This window comes from Podarcis liolepis, assembly GCF_965112155.1.
Source record: "Podarcis liolepis genome assembly, chromosome: 4".
NCBI lineage: Eukaryota > Metazoa > Chordata > Lepidosauria > Squamata > Lacertidae > Podarcis > Podarcis liolepis.
The window spans coordinates 86856202-86873077 of record NC_139558.1 but is presented as its reverse complement, the minus strand read 5'-3'; the positions used below and the strand labels follow the sequence as shown (position 1 = coordinate 86873077).

Below are 16876 nucleotides of genomic sequence, written 5' to 3'. Positions count from 1 at the left end.
ATCTTTTCCCAATCCTCAAATTTCTTTATTTTTGCTATTATTTACATCAGAGGTGGGGAACCTCAGACCTGGAACTCAAGGCTCTATCTGACCCTTAGGACTAACCTATTGTACAAATGAAAAACAAAACAAAACATTTGTTGCCCCCCCGGCGTGTGACCACTGAGGTTGTTCAGGGCTCATGACCCCGATGCCTAACAACACAAATACTGAATTAGATTTTAATTGTTTTGCTTAAGTTTTCTGTCAAGATGGCTACTGTTTGTATATTCTTTGCTATATTTCAGATAATGTACCTTTAAATTTCCTGTAATTCTATGTGATTCACTGCACCTGTTGAGAGTCATTTTAATGCCACTTGGGTTTTGCCAACACTTACTACACTTTTTAATGATAGCTGATCCATGGTCATTTAATGTACCTTTGGGGACTATTAATTTGGTATGTATTTATTATTGGTTGGTTAACATGCAGGCCTGCCATTTCTTTCACTGGTTTTCATTTCATATTATTGCTAGGTGATGAAGATTTATCACGGAAACAGTTCATTATCCTGGAAGAGCTGTACTGTCTGCTGCTGTGCTTGGAGCATCCTATTGCGATGTTTGGAGCACCCATCATCTCACATTTGTAGGATATTGACTGTGGAAAGGTACAGTGGTGCCCCGCAAAACGAATGCCTCACAAGATGAAAGGGTTTTTCGGTTTTGCGTTGCTTCGCTAGACGAATTTCCCTATGGGCTTGCTTCGCAAGACGAAAACGTCTTGCGCTTTTTTCTTAAAGCCGCTTGAAGAGGCGCAGTTGCGACGGACCGTGCTTCGCAAGACGAAAAACATCGCAAGACGAAAAGACTCGCGGAACGAATTATTTTCGTCTTGCGAGGCACCACTGTATTCTGCCTCCATTTCAGTGATCTCTGATAGTGACTTACCACTCCTACCATTCCTGTTCATGGAACGTTTATTTGATTCTTATTCGTTTGTGACTCCATGCACATATTATATGTCTTCGGTTTGTGAATTTTGAAACAGTATAGCGTTATAAAAATATTGTCAGTATCTTATGAGCCGATGTATTGCTTGTTCTTCAGTGTGTTCTGTTTTGCAACACAGGGCACTTTTTTTGGTGCCTAACAACACAAGCCTGAACAAATTGTTGCATGCCAAGCTGACCAGAGTTCAGTACAGTGGTACCTCTGGTTAAGAACTTAATTTGTTCTGGAGGTCCGTTCTTAACCTGAAACTGTTCTTAACCTGAAGCACCACTTTAGCTAATGGGGCCTCCCGCTGCCACTGCCACCACACAATTTCTGCTCTCATCCTGAAGCAAAGTTCTTAACCCAAGTTACTATTTCTGGGTTAGCGGAGTCTGTAACCTGAAGTGTATGTAACCCGAGGTACCACTGTAGCCATGTTTTAGTGAGGGGGAAAGGCCTGTTTTCAAACGAGAAGCTAACAGGCCTGTTGCAGAAGCTGCTCTGACTCATTTTGCAGCAAACCTTTAAAAAGGAAATACTTCAGCACCCTGCAAGCTGAGGTTTCTCAAGTGAAACTGCACACATCCTCAAACAAGTCTCGTCCCATCCATCTCTTGAGTTGTACAAGAGTGCGCATAATGACACCCCCCCATGCAAAAGACAGTGTTAATTAAGGCTTGCTAGCCATCGGGCTCTTCCACTGATGTACTCACCTTGCAGCAATTAGGAAGCGTTGTTCCTTTGCAAAGCATGCGTGAAATATAGGAACACATCAGACACATGAGGCAGACATGGAAAGCAAAGCCCTCCAGAAAAAGGATGGCCTTCACTAAACATCAAAATGTGCTCTCTTTTGGGGGGTGGGTGGGTGTCAATACGTGCTTTATTTCATGCAGCACTTTCAATGCTCGTGTTAAACCCGCAACGAGTCACACTGTTTAGTCAATAAAGGTAAAGGTACGCCTGCCCGTACGGGCCAGTCTTGCCAGACTCTAGGGTTGTGCGCTCATCTCACTCTATAGGCCGGGAGGCAGCGCTGTCCGCAGACACTTCCGGGTCACGTGGCCAGCATGGCAAGCTGCATCTGGCGAGCCAGCGCAGCACACGGAACGCCGTTTACCTTCCCGGTGGTAAGCGGTCCCTATTTATCTACTTGCACCCGGGGGTGCTTTCAAACTGCTAGGTTGGCAGGCGCTGGGACCGAACGACGGGAGCGCACCCCGCCGCGGGGATTCGAACCGCTGACCATGCGATCGGCAAGTCCTAGGCGCTGAGGTTTTACCCACAGCACCACCCGTGTCCCTGTTTAGTCAATACAACGGGTCAATGTAGATGCTTGAAGGTCCTCAAATAGGTGTGAGAACATTTCACAGATAGACTCGTCAATGCTCTCCACCTATCACAGGGAATGTTTGTGTTTGTGCATAGAGAAGGAAGTGGAACCACAATTCCTGCCCCTCCCTCACTACTTTAATTTATTTTATTTATATCCTAGCTTTTCTCCAAAGAGCACAAAGGTGGTATACATTGTTCTTCCCCTTTATCAGTTAACCCCCCAAACAACCCTGTGAGGTCAGTTAGGCTGAGAGGAACTGACTGGCCGAAAGTCGTCCAATGGTTGAATGGGGATTTGAACCCGGGCCTCCCAGGTCCGAGTCTGACATCTGAACCACTACACCACACTGGGTCTCCAAAACAGATGTGCCAGAAATGCAGTTTGAACCCACCCCTCCATCCGGAGACCAGAACACCCAGCTCCGTGATGGGGAGGCTTCTATCTGCCTTGAGTCTGGTGAATTTGTCCATTCAGCCCTCGTGACACATTCAGAGCAACTCGTAAAAGAGCCTGAGCATGTACAGAGTGCTTGTGTGTAGGCTCTGTTTGTACAATTAGGGAATTTGCAGAGTCAAGCATCCCCAGTTGCACAGAGTTAAGGCTGTTTCTTGGTTCCCTCTTGGAACATGTACAAAGTTCTGAGATAAAAATATCAACATTTAGCATGTGCACGCGCACACACAGCCTTGAGGAATGGGGCTGTGGGTAAAATTAAGCTCAATACTTTTCAATTGCCAAGCTCGTTTTGCAAATACAACGCTTGAACCTCAATCACATAATAAAATACAGTGGTGCCCCGCAAGACGAATGCCTCGCAAGACAGAAAACTCGCTAGACGAAATAGTTTTCCGTTTTGGAGGTGCTTCGCAAAACGAATTTCCTATGGGCTTCCTTCACAAGACGACAATGTCTTGCGAGTTCCTGCTGGTTCCCCCCCCCTTTTCTAAGCCGCTAAGCCGCTTATCAGCTGATCCGATCAGCAGATAAGCCGCTAAAAGCCACTAATAGCGCTAATCCTTCAATGGGCTTGCTTCCCAAGACGAAGAAACCACTAGATGAAGAGAATCACAGAACGGATTCTTTTCGTCTTGCGAGGCACCACTGTATCAAGGTTTATAAGAGCAGCAAAATTAATCCAACAACACAGAAGACAAAAGTAGCATCAGAGCGTTCAAAAAGGAGGGAGGACAAATAATAGAATATAGAGAAGAAAGCATTTTACAAATAAAAGGCAACTTTTGCTTTTTGCCAGTGAAAGGCAAAGGAACGATGACTTGCGCCACATCTTGCCTTAACTCGCACATGGCAACATGCCCAGCTGTGGTTTCTCCAAAGCAGGTAATTAATCTATGATGAAACATTGAAAGGCTGGGTTGTTGTTTTGAGTTAGGGGGTCCCCTCCCCCCTTTTCATTTTTTTTTTGCCCCCGGTACCTTTGTTCTAGGTCCAAAAACAGAAACTGGAGCTTGATGTTTGGAACCAACAACTCCAAAATAAACGTTTCTCAAAAGTCAGCAGAATAATTAAAAACGAACCAACCAATCAACCCTACAACTTTAGATCAGCGTCATGGATTTGAGCCCCCCCAATGGGAGAAATTTTCCTGCATTATAGGGGGCTGGACTAGATGATCGTCATATTCACTTCTAACGCTATGATTCATGGGCGTCGGGTGAGAAAGAAAATAACTTTTAAAAAGTTCTTCTGAATAACAATAAGGTCGTTGGAGTGCCACGTGTGGATTTCATTGGGTGCTGGGCACATAGGGAACTCAGTTACTCTTAACTTGTATGTATTTGGGCTTTAGATACAGGAATGCATATCATTAGATCGTTTTCAATGTTCTTAATGTTTATATTTTTAATTGCATTATTTTATTATGCTTTTGGTTTGCCGCCTCGGGCTCCTTTGGAAGGCAGGATACGACAGGATAGGATAGGATAGGATAGGATAGGATAGGATAAGATAGATAGATAGATAGATAGATAGATAGATAAAGAAAGAAAGAAAGAAAGAAAGAAAGCTTAAAATACAACTGCGGATGTCACTCCAGAATATAACAACACACCATTATTTCAGGCATGCATTTTAAACCATCATGGCTTCCTCCAAAGGGTTCTGGGAGATGTAGTTTGTGAGGGGTGCTGAGAGTTGTTAAGAGACCCCCATCCTCCGAGTTGCGGTTCCCAGAGTGGTTTAATGATCAATCTCAGAGGAAACTCTGGGAACTGTAGCCCTGTGAGCCAGATACCTGCATCCCAAGGCTCTTGGCCATAGGGTTGCTCCCTAAATGGAATAGCTTGCAAGGGTGCTTTATTGGAATTGCAACCTGAAGACTCTCAGCCAAATAATAATAATAAATCTGACCTGCCCAATGTGTGAAAAGTATATCAGTCATTCCTGAGCAGCAACTCCAACAAGGATGTCCTTGACATCTTCAACACAATCCTTCTTTCCCAATGCCAGTTACGCAATTTCTCAGAACAGAGAAGCAACCCCCCTGCCACAAGCCGTTTGGATAAGCAAATCATTTGCCTTGGATTTGGGGGCCACAGATGCAAGTGCTTTCATCTTAGTAAAGCAGAAGGGGAAAAAAAAATAAGTAGAGACCTACTTGTTATTGAACTTGAAGGGGGAGCTGCGGAGGTCACGTTCGGTCCTGCAGCAGTCACTGAAACAAACACACAAAACATAGTGATAAATACATTTGCATTATTTTACCTTTCAAGTCTGAGAGGTGGGCAGAACCCATCCACCTATTAAAGTTGCCTGCCAGAGGTGGGGGAAGCTAGGATTCAAAGTGTTGGAGCTGACCTTTAAAGCCCTAAATGGCCTCAGCCCAGGATACCTGAAGGAGCGTCTCCACCCCCATTGTTCTGCCCGGACACTGAGGTCCAGCACCAAGGGCCTTCTGGTGGTTCCCTCCCTGCGAGAAGCGAGGTTACAGGGAACCAGGCAGAGGGCCTTCTTGGTAGTGGTGCCCGCCCTGTGGAACGCCCTCCCATCAGACGTCAAGGAAATAAACAACTATCTGACTTTTAGAAGACATCTAATGTCTTAGAGGGACGCGGGTGGCGCTGTGGGTTAAACCACAGAGCCTAGGACTTGCTGATCAGAAGGTCGGCGGTTCGAATCCCCGTTACGGGGTGAGCTCCCATTGCTCGGTCCCTGCTCCTGCCAACCTAGCAGTTCGAAAGCACGTCAAAGTGCAAGTAGATAAATGGGTACCGCTCTGGCGGGAAGGTAAACGGCGTTTCCGTGCGCTGCTCTGGTTCGCCAGAAGCGGCTTAGTTATGCTGCACCTAATGAAGTGGCTTAGTCATGCTGGACATGACTGGACCTAATGGTCAGGGGTACCTTTACCTTTACTAATGTCTTAGAAGGCAGCCCTGTTTAGGGAAGTTCTTAATGGCTGATGTTTTATCGTGTTTTTGATATTCTGTTGGGAGCTGTTGGGGTAATGGCTGGCAGGCAAGGAGGGCGACCAGGCAAATGACATCTGGCATGCCAGCCCGTCTCTCTGGTCTGCGTGCCACTCCTGAAATCCATCATTCTTCCTCCCCGATGAGATTCTGTGACTCATGCCCAGAGACACTGAGCACAGGTTAGCAGAGAAACAACATCAGCAGAATCCAGGCCTGAGGTGTGAGCACTAAGCTAGTTTATTTATATATACAAATCAGGACAAAGAAAAACATGGCTCCTCTCCTTGCTCTCAGAGAGAAGAAGGAAACAAAAGCAATACAGAACGGAACTTCCGTTCACAAGACTCCAACAATCAGTGCTGGAATGTAAAACACAGACATGTAATTAAAACAATCCCACACGTCTGCACAGCGGAGGAATGGAATGCCAACAGGAGCTGCCCAGAATGGCTGGGGAGGCCCAGCCAGATTTGGGGGGGGGTATAAGTAATAACATTTTATCATCATCATCATCATCATCAGATCTAGGTTGCCAGCTGTATCCACATCCTCGGCCCTGATCTTGCTCAACCCCATGCTAAACACAAGAATCTTGCAACTACAAGTACTATGGTGAAAGGCTCATAAAGCTTGGGATATTCACGGCAATTTCCAGGAGCTTGGATTTGGCAACGTTAACACTATGAACCGAACCGGTCCGAAAAAAACATCTTTACGCCTCCAGCCTAGGTCTTAACGCTCTGAGAGTTTGTACATACACTGAAACAGAATGTCCACTGTGTCATATGTAATGTCTTGTGACAATTAAGTTATCGTGTGATGGGATCTGCCTTGCCCATGAAGAGGAGTTTCTCTGGAAATGTATGCTCGATGAATATCCTGTTTGAAGGGCCTTTCACCAGAGCAATGAAATCTCACACAAACTTAATTGCGAGAAGATCCCATTGACCCCGGTGGGATCTATTCTGGGGCTACGCTGAGTGTGGCCCGGTTCAGACATCACATCATTTACCATGCTTTATTGGAAAAAGCTTTGCGTCTTTGTGCTTTCTCGCCATTAACCGCTGGCCCCACACTTTCCTTTGAGAAGATATTGTGGTTTGCTGAACTTCGTCAGTGACATCCGAATCAGGAAATGGATCAGATTTAGATTTCTTAGCCTTGTTGGGGATGGGGACCCTGTGGCCCTCCAGATGTTCTGGATTACAACTCCCATCTTCCTTGACTACTGGCTGGTGCTGATAGGACTCCAGCCACCTCTGCAGGAGGTCTACCTGTTCCCCATCCCCAACTTAAACCATCGTTTCCCTGTTTCGTTGCCACTTGAACAAACCACAGTATCCTCCCTAAAGCCAGGAACATGAGGGGAAGGGCAGAGCACATAGACATTTCACCCCCGGTATCTCTCTCCCAACGCTTTTAGGAACAGAGGGCAAGGCAGGGGTGACTGGGCAACCTCCAGAGACCAGCTTTGGGATAAACACAGCAGCATGCAGATCTGTACGTAGGCAGTCTGTTCTCCTGGACTGCTTGCTAAGAGCTTCTGCAACCCACGCTAGGTGTGCGGTAAGCGGATTGTCATGCCCTGCCCCCAAAAAAGGACTAAGCGGAAAAAGGAAGAGATGCAGATTAGATAAAGGCTATATGCAGAGCTTGTATAAGGAGACAGGGCAAAATACTGCAGTTAGGAATTAGCACTCTGCTAAACACAGATTCCTATGTTGGCTGGGCCACTGGAAAAGCAAAAGCATCCCTCTTCCATTTGCCTATGCCAGGAGAGGGGAACATGCTGTTTTCCCCAAAGAAATTGGTAAAAATAAAGAAATGAGGGTTTGGGGGGGGGGGTAAGTCACAGAAAAGAGCAAAATGAGAAAACCTGGTCACCTTTTATAAGGTATATGAAGCAGAAAACTGCCTTCTCACTGCCAAGATTTAAAAAATGAGACATGGACAGTGGTACCTCAGGTTAAGAACTTAATTCGTTCTGGAGGTCTGTTCTTAACCTGAAGCTGTTCTTAACCTGAGGTACCACTTTAAGCTAATGGGGCCTCCCGCTGCTGCTACACTGCAAAATTTCTGTTCTCATCCTGAAGCAAAGTTCTTAACCCGAGGTACTATTTCTGGGTTAGCAGAGTCTGTAATCTGAAGTGTCTATAACCCAAGGTACCACTGTAATCATGGTGTGTAGATGGGCATATGTTAAAGGTAAAGGGACCCCTGAGCATTAGGTCCAGTTGTGGCCGACTCTGGGGTTGCGGTGCTCATCTCACTTTATTGGCCGAGGGAGCCGGCGTACAGCTTCCAGGTCATGTGGCCAGCATGACTAAGCCGCTTCTGGCGAACCACAGCAGTGCACGGAAACGCCATTTACCTTCCCGCTGTAGCGGTACCTATTTATCTACTTGCACTTTGACGTGCTTTCGAACTGCTAGGTTGGCAGGAGCAGGGACCGAGTAACGGGAGCTCACCGTCACGGGGATTCGAACCACCAACCTTCTGATCAGCAAGTCCTAGGCTCTGTGGTTTAACCCACAGCAGTCGCCATATTTCAAAAAGTGAAAATCTGCACACAAAGGGTGTTGAGCTATTTTTAAGGAATTTTGCCAAAATATATGCTTCTGACGTGTGTGTGTGTGTGTGTGTGTGTACACACACGCACACATATACGTGCTCTATGGGGAGCTGGCTTAAGGCACCAGAGCCATTGCCAAACCAACTCTGTGTTGCAAAGGTGTCTGCAAACATGACACGAAGGCTGGCAGCATCAGCTTTGCCATGTGACAATCCCTTGCAGAAAACTGCAGTGCTTGGAGACACATAGTCAAGTTGTGTTTGTATAGCAGTCACCAGAGTACGAATGACCTCCGGGAGCAACGCAGAGAGAAGAAACACCATGGTGCATCTGCAGCAGCACAACTGGACACCTTCATTTTCCCCAGCTGTAACAAAACATGTCTCTCCTGCACTGGTCTCTACAGCCACTAAACTCTCCAATAGTTTGACTTTACCCCCAAAGGCACACTCCTCCATTGTCTCTTGAGACAGATGAGTGCCATCATATATATATGAGAATGGGATGATACTATAAATTATAAAGCACGTTTAGGCAAACTAAGGCCCAGGGGCCGGATCCGGCCCAATTGCATTCTCAATCCGGCCCGCGGACGGTCCAGGAATCAATGTGTTTTTACATGAGTAGAATGTGTGCTTTTATTTGGATTATTTGTGGGGAATAGGAATTCGTTCATTTCCCCCCTTCAAAATATAGTCTGGCCACCCACAAGCTTTCTCGACAAGGGGTTCAGTCCCATTAATCATTCTGATGATTCATTCAACCGGTACTTTCCCAAACACAGAAATTACACCTGTTGCTTTTCTCCACCTGTTAAAGAAGCCTGCCCTCCTTTTTAAGTTCTGAAGTGTCTGTTGACACTAGGAATCTGGGGCACCGTCTTGTTTCCATAGCCACAAAATAAGGTGCATGTCTTGCCCTCATGATGTCTGTGTCTTTATTTTGGAGATGTGGCGCGGGATCAAGGGTCCAACTTATGCCACAGGGCACAGTGAAATTGCAGGCTGTTATGCTCCATATCTAATTCACCCTTTTCAAATACCTCTAAGAATCTCCAGGCATTTTTGGTAATACTCATGGCATGCAGAAAATCTCTCCTCCACCCCATCACTTTCCCCCTTGCTCCCCCCCACTCAGGAATCTCCAAAATTAAAATTGCTCTCATGGCTTTTAGCCCTCCTTCTAAGGTATAATGTGCATTCCCCCCCCCCTTAAAGAAAACTTTACCTAGGTACCTGGGACACCTGTGAAATGACTGTAGGGTGGCCCAGAGACAAGTTAAGCAGGTACCACTCACCCTACCACTGCAAAATCACCTTGGGAGAAGCTGCAAGGTTTAAAGCAGGCATAGGCAAACTCGGCCCTCCAGATGTTTTGGGACTACAATTCCTATCATCCCCGACCACTGGTCCTGATAGCTAGGGATGATGGGAGTTGTAGTCCCAAAATTTCTGGAGGGCTGAGTTTGCCTACACCTGGTTTAAAGCAAAGAGGGGACAAAGCTTAATTTCAAAATACAGTGGAACCTCAGTTTTTGAGCATCTCAGAAGCCGAATGTTTTGGAAGCCAACCGCCGAAAACCCGGAAGTAATTGCTTCCGTTTTCGAATGTGCCCTGAAAGTCGAACGGATTCCACTGCAAGTTTTTCTCTTTTTTCTCAATGAATTTTGCCGACTGCCCATTGCTCCTCGGTTTTCAAATGTTTCACAAGTTGAACGGCCTTCCAGAACAGATTACGTTCGAAAACCAAGTTTCCACTGTAGTGTTTTCGGAAGAGGAGAGGGAGCAAGTTACACCCTGGGAAAACTGGTTTTAAGAGGGGTTTAAAAATGCAATGAACAATGTTTTCCAATATAATCTGCAGTGTAAATCTTCCACTTCCTCCTAAGGCTGTTTGCTGCAATTGTTTCCCCTACTGCTATTCTAACGCTTTCTATGCCTATGTGGTGAGCAAGACCACCTGGCAATGCTACCCAATTCGATTTGGCTGCCTGCTGTTGTTTCTGAGCACAGACAAAACCAGTTCAGAGCACTATTAATACTTCCGGCACTGGCTGCATGAGAGATCCTACTCAATTGGGGATCATTATTCTCCCCTACCAGTCAATGACACCCATGCAGAGTGAGAGCTGTGCTTCCTAAAGAAGCAAACTTTTCCGTCTTCCTTTGCAGCAATTCGGGAAGTTACCCAAAGGGATGCCTTTCTTACACGGATGAAAAAATTCACAAGATATCCCCCTTTGGCTCAGCCCTACTAACAATGTTTCTGCAGTTCACTGAAGTGGTGAAAGTATGATTTTTATAAGTGCTTCTCAAGCTATCTGATGTGCTGGAGTGGGATTTCCCCCACCCAATGGGCCAGGAAACAGTCCCAAATTTGGTCCTTGAAGCATCCCACCCAACCTGTAGTGAAGACATTGCGGACCAGCACTGGTCCATGGATGACACTGTTTCACAATATGTAAGAATAGCCACACTGATGGATCTGTTGATTCCTATACAGATGCTGCTCTCTGGCACGCAAGCTTGAGAAAGATTGTTGGAACAGTGAACTAAAATACACCGGGAGGGTGGAAAAGGAGAAGAAAGACAGAGGGAAGTATATCAGGAGCCAAGCATAACACTGGATGCATCAGCTGTGTTTAAATTGTCTGTTTACCTCTTGTCAAAAACCTGCAAATCCCCAAACCTTTTCAAAGCCACTTGACTTTTCTGGTAGATGTTACAGGAAATGCAACCACATAAAATGGCTGATGCACATCCTTTTCGTTCTGTCTACTTCACCTCGTTTACCTTGTGTCACGATGTTCTGCACTTGCCTGCATATAAGGCTCACATTATTATCTGCTAATTTGGGGGGTGGAGAAGATACAACAGGCCACATTGTCCCCAGTGAGATGAGTTCCACTAGACATTGCAGTGGCCATTTACAACCCACTTCAGGCTGGGCCTTGAGATGAGCTCAAAGGGTCATAAATTCTTTTTAGATACAGGAAGGCAAGTTATGTTTATTGCTAGCAAGTTCCCCCCTTTTCACAAATGAATCTTGAGTCAGTGTTAGAAATTCAGATATAAAAACTAGGCGCCAAATGGCTCCTTCAACCAGGTTTGCTGTCACCAAAACAGAATGCCTAGTTGCCATTTTGGGGCCAGACGGCTCGGAAGTTGTATTTTTCAATAGGACTTTTTGGTTCCTGTAATTAATTCCGATTGTGCAGATAAACTATCACTGTTAGAATTCTACAGGATGTGTTGCTACTCCAGATTCAAGGAGGCACGTACCTCCAGATGGTAGAGACGCCAGGCACTATCCTGACACTCAGCTATCTTCACTTGGTTGCAAATGGCCAATATGCAAAATGCGCCTGGCAAATTTCAAAAGCTGCCTGAGATGCTACATCTATTTCAGAGCAACTGTGCTACGTCCCTCAGCTGCTAGATATTTCACAGCACATTAAATTTAGCACAGTTCCCTTCAGGCTTCTCAAGGGTCAAGGAAGACCGATTTACAACCCAGAAAGAGATAATGTAATCTTGAACTATCTTCTTAGCCAATGTTTTCTACCTAGGTCTTTTCCAAGGTCAGGCCAGCTGTTCCATCAGCTCCATCTGTGTGGGGCTGATTCATCCGAGTCTTATATAGCACCAAGATCACTGAAATCATCCAGAGGAACTACGTTAGTTGCCCCCAGTGTTTCAGAAACCCATTTGGCTTCAACCAGAAGTTGAGTGTTTAGCGCCACTGGTTCCATGCTGTGGAACACCTTTGCAGCACACACCTGTCAGATACCCCTACCTTTTGATTTTCAGGCATCTCTTCAAGACTTTTTTTTAATGTCAACAGGCCAATTCAGCGGCTTAAACTTTCAAGAGGAGCCAGCCATTTTTATGCATTGCTTTTAATGCTTTAATTGTGTCTCTTTTGAAGGGTTTTTGGAGAGGAGGAGTACAGTGGTACCTCTGATTACGTACTTAATTCGTTCCGGAGGTCCGTTCTTAACCTGAAACTGTTCTTAAGCTGAAGCACCACTTTAGCTAATGGGGCCTCCCGCTGCCACCACACAATTTCTGTTCTCATCCTGAAGCAAAGTTCTTAACCCAAGGTACTATTTCTGGGTTAGTGGAGTCTGTAACCTGAAGCGTATGTAACCCAAGGTACCACTGTACCTGTGGTAGGGGGCATGTCATGCTCCTTCTGGGGTAGCTTGCCCAGCCTTGGTCCCCTACCCTGCACTCAGCTCTCACCTGTGGCTCACAGAAGCTGTCAGCGTGCAATGGAGGCCACACCTCGGAAATGGCTTTGACTGGCTAGCTAAACCAGGTGAGGGGTAGCCGACTGGTCTCAAACCCTTGGTGAGGGACTTCCCCTGCATGCGAAGACAGGCTCTGGCGAATTGAGCTGACAAGACCAATAGTGGCCCCAAGAAGGTGGTTTATGCACTTGCTGCAGAGGGATGTGAGGGGCAGATGGGGCTCATCAACCTGGGAAGGTAGCCCATCCAGGAGAAGGAAAACCTTGATCCTCAACCTCTGCTGCCCTGCGAGGTATTTTCGGGGGAAGAAAAGGTCAAGGAGTAAACCCTATGCAAATCTGGAGTATAGAGTCCCTAAGATGGCTGGAGGGTGCCTTGTATGCCTCCTTCAGGCAACTCCTCCAGCCAAGCTGGTACCGAACGTATTGCTCTGCTTTCCTTTGGACCATGTCAGTGAGGCCAAGAGAGGAGTCTTGCCATCTGGGCAGCCCAGAAACTCCATGCACACTGCCCAGGCTTGTGCCCCAGAGAGGTCCCTTCGGTGCTGCTAATGCAGCCATTTAATTTCACCCCCGGAGGCGCACTCCACTCTCTCTCGAGACAGATGGATGCCAACACTCTCTCTTGTAATTTTTGTTGTATACCGGCCAGATATATGAGGAGCAGTCTCTAAACGGTTTTTTATACATCAACCACTTCTATATTCTCTTCTATATTCTCAGGGGCTCTTCTACCCTCCAGGCACTAATCTGGGGACCAAATGACCCAATGTCCTTGTGGATACTCAGACTTGTTGGCACGATCAGTCTGACAGGTTTTACAGCACATGCCCCCTGATGGTGTGGGGTCACCGACTGGGGTGCTGAGCACCAACTGCGGTTCCTCCAAGTTCCCCCAAAGACACGAAGGCAGTGGACCGTTGCCTGCTTCCTCCAATGCAAGTGAGAGCGCAACACAGATGCATAGCATGTCATGCTAAATTTAAACCATGGTACACTGCAACATGCATGATCTGCAGCAAACTCAAGGTTTGGTACCCCCCTCCATCCTCTTCTGCATCTGGGAGAAAGACTTTGAAAAAATAACTTTTGGTTTTGCCCAAACCAGGAACCATGGTTAACAATACCTATGGCTCATTAAAGGAAGCCAGCTGCGCAATCTATGGTTTAAAGTTGGTTTAACAATTAACAGCAGTCGGTTTCAAAACAAGACCATTTTAAATCATAGCTTATGAAGCTGGATTCTTTAAACCAGGCATAGGCAAACTTGGCCCTCCAGATGTTTTGGGACTACAACCCCATCATCCCTAGCTAACAGGACCAGTGGTCAAAGATGATGGGACTTGTAGTCCCAAAACATCTGGAGGGCCAGGTTTGACTATGCCTGCTTTAAACTAATCATGGCCGGTGTTAATCATGGATGAAGCAGGAAGCCATGGTTGACTAAAAGCAAAAGTAGAGCTTCCTACATAAATACAGTGGTACCTCTGGTTACGTACTTAATTTGTTCCGGAGGTCCATTCTTAACCTGAAACTGTTCTTAAGCTGAAGCACCACTTTAGCTAATGGGGCCTCCTGCTGCTGCTGCACTATTTCTGTTCTCATCCTGAAGCAAAGTTCTTAACCCGAGGTAATATTCCTGGGTTAGCGGAGTCTGTAACCTGAAGCGTATATAACCTGAAGCGTATGTAACCCAAGGTACCACTGTAATGCTAATACTAATTATTGCCCCTATAAGTAGACCTTGTCATTAAGATTTAGCAGGTCAAGCTATTCTAGCCTTTGGCAACCTGGTGCCCTTCAGTCCAGATGTTTTCAATCACAGCTCTCATCAGCCAGGCTGTGCTGGAGCCTGATGGAAGTTGTAGTTAAAAACATCTGGAGGGGACCAGGTGGGCAAAAGCTGCTCTAGAAAGCAACACTTGCCCTTTGTTGGCAAATAAATGAGAGAACAGAGTTTTGATTGGTGAGATTCTTATCTTAGCAAACATGTCTTAAGATCTGCAGGCCTTACTTGGAAGGGTTTACTTCCAAGCCAATGTTTTGCCTCAGCATGTCAGTCTTTTGTTTACATGCTCCGGCCTTTGCTATGATTTCGCACGGATCGCGAAGTGCTTGCAGTTTACACTTCATCCCCCAAGAGCCTCCCAAGGGCTAGAAATGAAACGACCCTCTTTCTTTTGGTAGCAACAACAAGACCACGCTGTTTGTTACTCACGGAACTGCAATAAAGCCACACAGACTGACACAAACCTCAGCGACCTCAATCCTCCCTAAACCTATTTTCCAACAAGAAGCAAACTGCTTGCTTGGTGGTAGGTCAATTTCTGGCTGCGTTCACACGAAGGTCCCTTTCCCGTGCAAGAAAGGATCACGGTCGGGATGGAAGAAAGGCGTCCCAGTTCTATTTGCTCTGAAAACATGAAACAGCGTCTAAGACCCATTGCTCCATCTGTTCTGGCACTGTCTATTATGACAGGCAGGGATTTGGGGACCGTCCAGACCTGCTATTCCCTCCGTTTTTGTTTTGTTTTTAAAGCTGAGATTTGGTTTGGAACTGCGCTGGAACTGAACCGGGGACCTTCTCCGTGCAAAAATTAAAATAAAAGCACGTGCACTTCCTTTTCTGCGGCCGGCCATGCAACCTCGACGGCGCGCACAACACACAAACACACACACGAAAGATACCCCGAGGTCTCCAAATAACTTTCACGGTTAAGAAAGCGGGGGCTTTTAAAAACTGGCGACCCCACTTCTTGAGCTGAGCAGACTCTGCGGCGGGAGGAGGGGGGAAACATTACAAAAATCCGTGCAAGTTCCCGCTTGCAACAGAGAAGGAAATGAGCAAACCTTCTTCGGACGCATCCCTTTCCGAAAAGCAGAGGGCGTGGGAAGGCGCGCGCGAGGGGACCTGATCCGTGGAGAGGAGCAAAGGCAACTTTCCCTTTTTCTCTCGCTCGCGGCGGGGGGTCTTCCCCGCCCCCGAAGAAGAAGTAAAAAGGCGACTTACCCGACAGGGCGGCAAAGCAGACGAGCAGCAGCGCGGCCACCATGGCGGCCTCGTGGAGAGGGAAGAGAGAGCGAGGAGAACAAGGTCGACGAACAGGAGGCGATCGCAGGCGCTGCTCTCCGACCCCACGCGGTTCTGCTCCTGCCCCTGTTGCTGCGAGGAGCCGCGGGGCTCTCTTCCCACGTGACGGGCTAGGAGGAGGCTGGGCGGTGGATGCGGGCCTGGGCGGGGAGCCCGGAGTGGCGCGCCATTGGCCTTTTGTCTCCGGCGCGCCCCGCCCGGAGAGGGAGAGCCTGGCCACTTGCAGCGCCGAGCGCGAGCAAGGGGGAGGGAATCGTAGCATTTGGGTGGGGCCTCCAGGGTCATCTAGTCCAGCCCCCCCTCATACCTCCCTCCCCGCGCGATGCAGGCATCTTTCGTCCGACGTGGGGATCGAACGCGCAACCCTCGGGAGGTTGTGGACTCTCCTTCCTTGGAGGTTTTAAAGCAGAGGTTGGATGGCCATCTGCCACGGATGCTTTAGCTAAGTTTCCAGCGTCGCAGGAGGTTGGGCTAGATGACCCTCGGGATCCCTTCCAACTCTGCAGTTCTGCGAAGATTCTCACGCTCTGCGGACTGAGCGAAGGAAGGAGGCGGTGGTTGCAAAAAAGTTGTGCATTAAGGAACAGCGGCCATTGTTGATTAAGAGCAACAGGGTCAAAACCTGTGGGAGGAAATAATAATAATAATATAATTTATTATTTATACCCTGCCCATCTGGCTGGTTTTCCCCAGCCACTCTCTTTCCTCTTTCTCCATGCCATTGTACAGTCATACCTCGGGTTACAGACGCTTCAGGTTGTGTTTTTTCGGGTTACGGACCACCGAAACCCGGAAGTACCAGAACATGTTACTTCCGGGTTTTGGCGGTCGCGCATGTGCAGAAGCGCTAAATTGCACTTTGCACATGCTCAGAAGCGCCGAATTGCAACCCGCGTGTGTGCAGACGCGCCACTGTGGGTTGCGAATTCTGTGGGTTGCAAACATGAATCCTGCATGGATCACGTTCGCTACCTGAGCCTCCACTGTATAAGCTGCTAACTCACCTTTTCTCATCATTACAGAAATATAACAAGTGGTCATAAGCAATAGAGAAAAGCGTATCAAGAAGTATACAATAAAATGAAACGGGCCCAACGTAAAAAAAAAAGTCTGGCACTATTTTATTTTATTTTTTTGCAAAAAATGTAATACCAAGAGCAGCAGAAAGTAAGCTCCTTGAAAATTAAATCTTGACCCCCAACATTAAACCCTTAAACAACATC

General features: G+C 47.0%; 1 protein-coding gene across 1 annotated transcript in view; it reads right to left on the bottom strand.

Annotated features, from left to right (window-relative positions):
* TMEM123 (transmembrane protein 123) overlaps nt 1–15915 on the bottom strand; it is a gene marked incomplete at its 5' end in the record, with an annotated part of 34299 nt that extends 18384 nt beyond the window's left edge. Inside the window, 2 exons of the mRNA XM_083499980.1 lie at nt 4928–4984; nt 15573–15915. Of these exons, the coding sequence (XP_083356106.1) occupies nt 4928–4984; nt 15573–15915 (400 nt within the window). The remainder of the gene's footprint in view (nt 1–4927; nt 4985–15572) is intronic.
* Nucleotides 15916–16876: the final 961 nt, after the last annotated feature.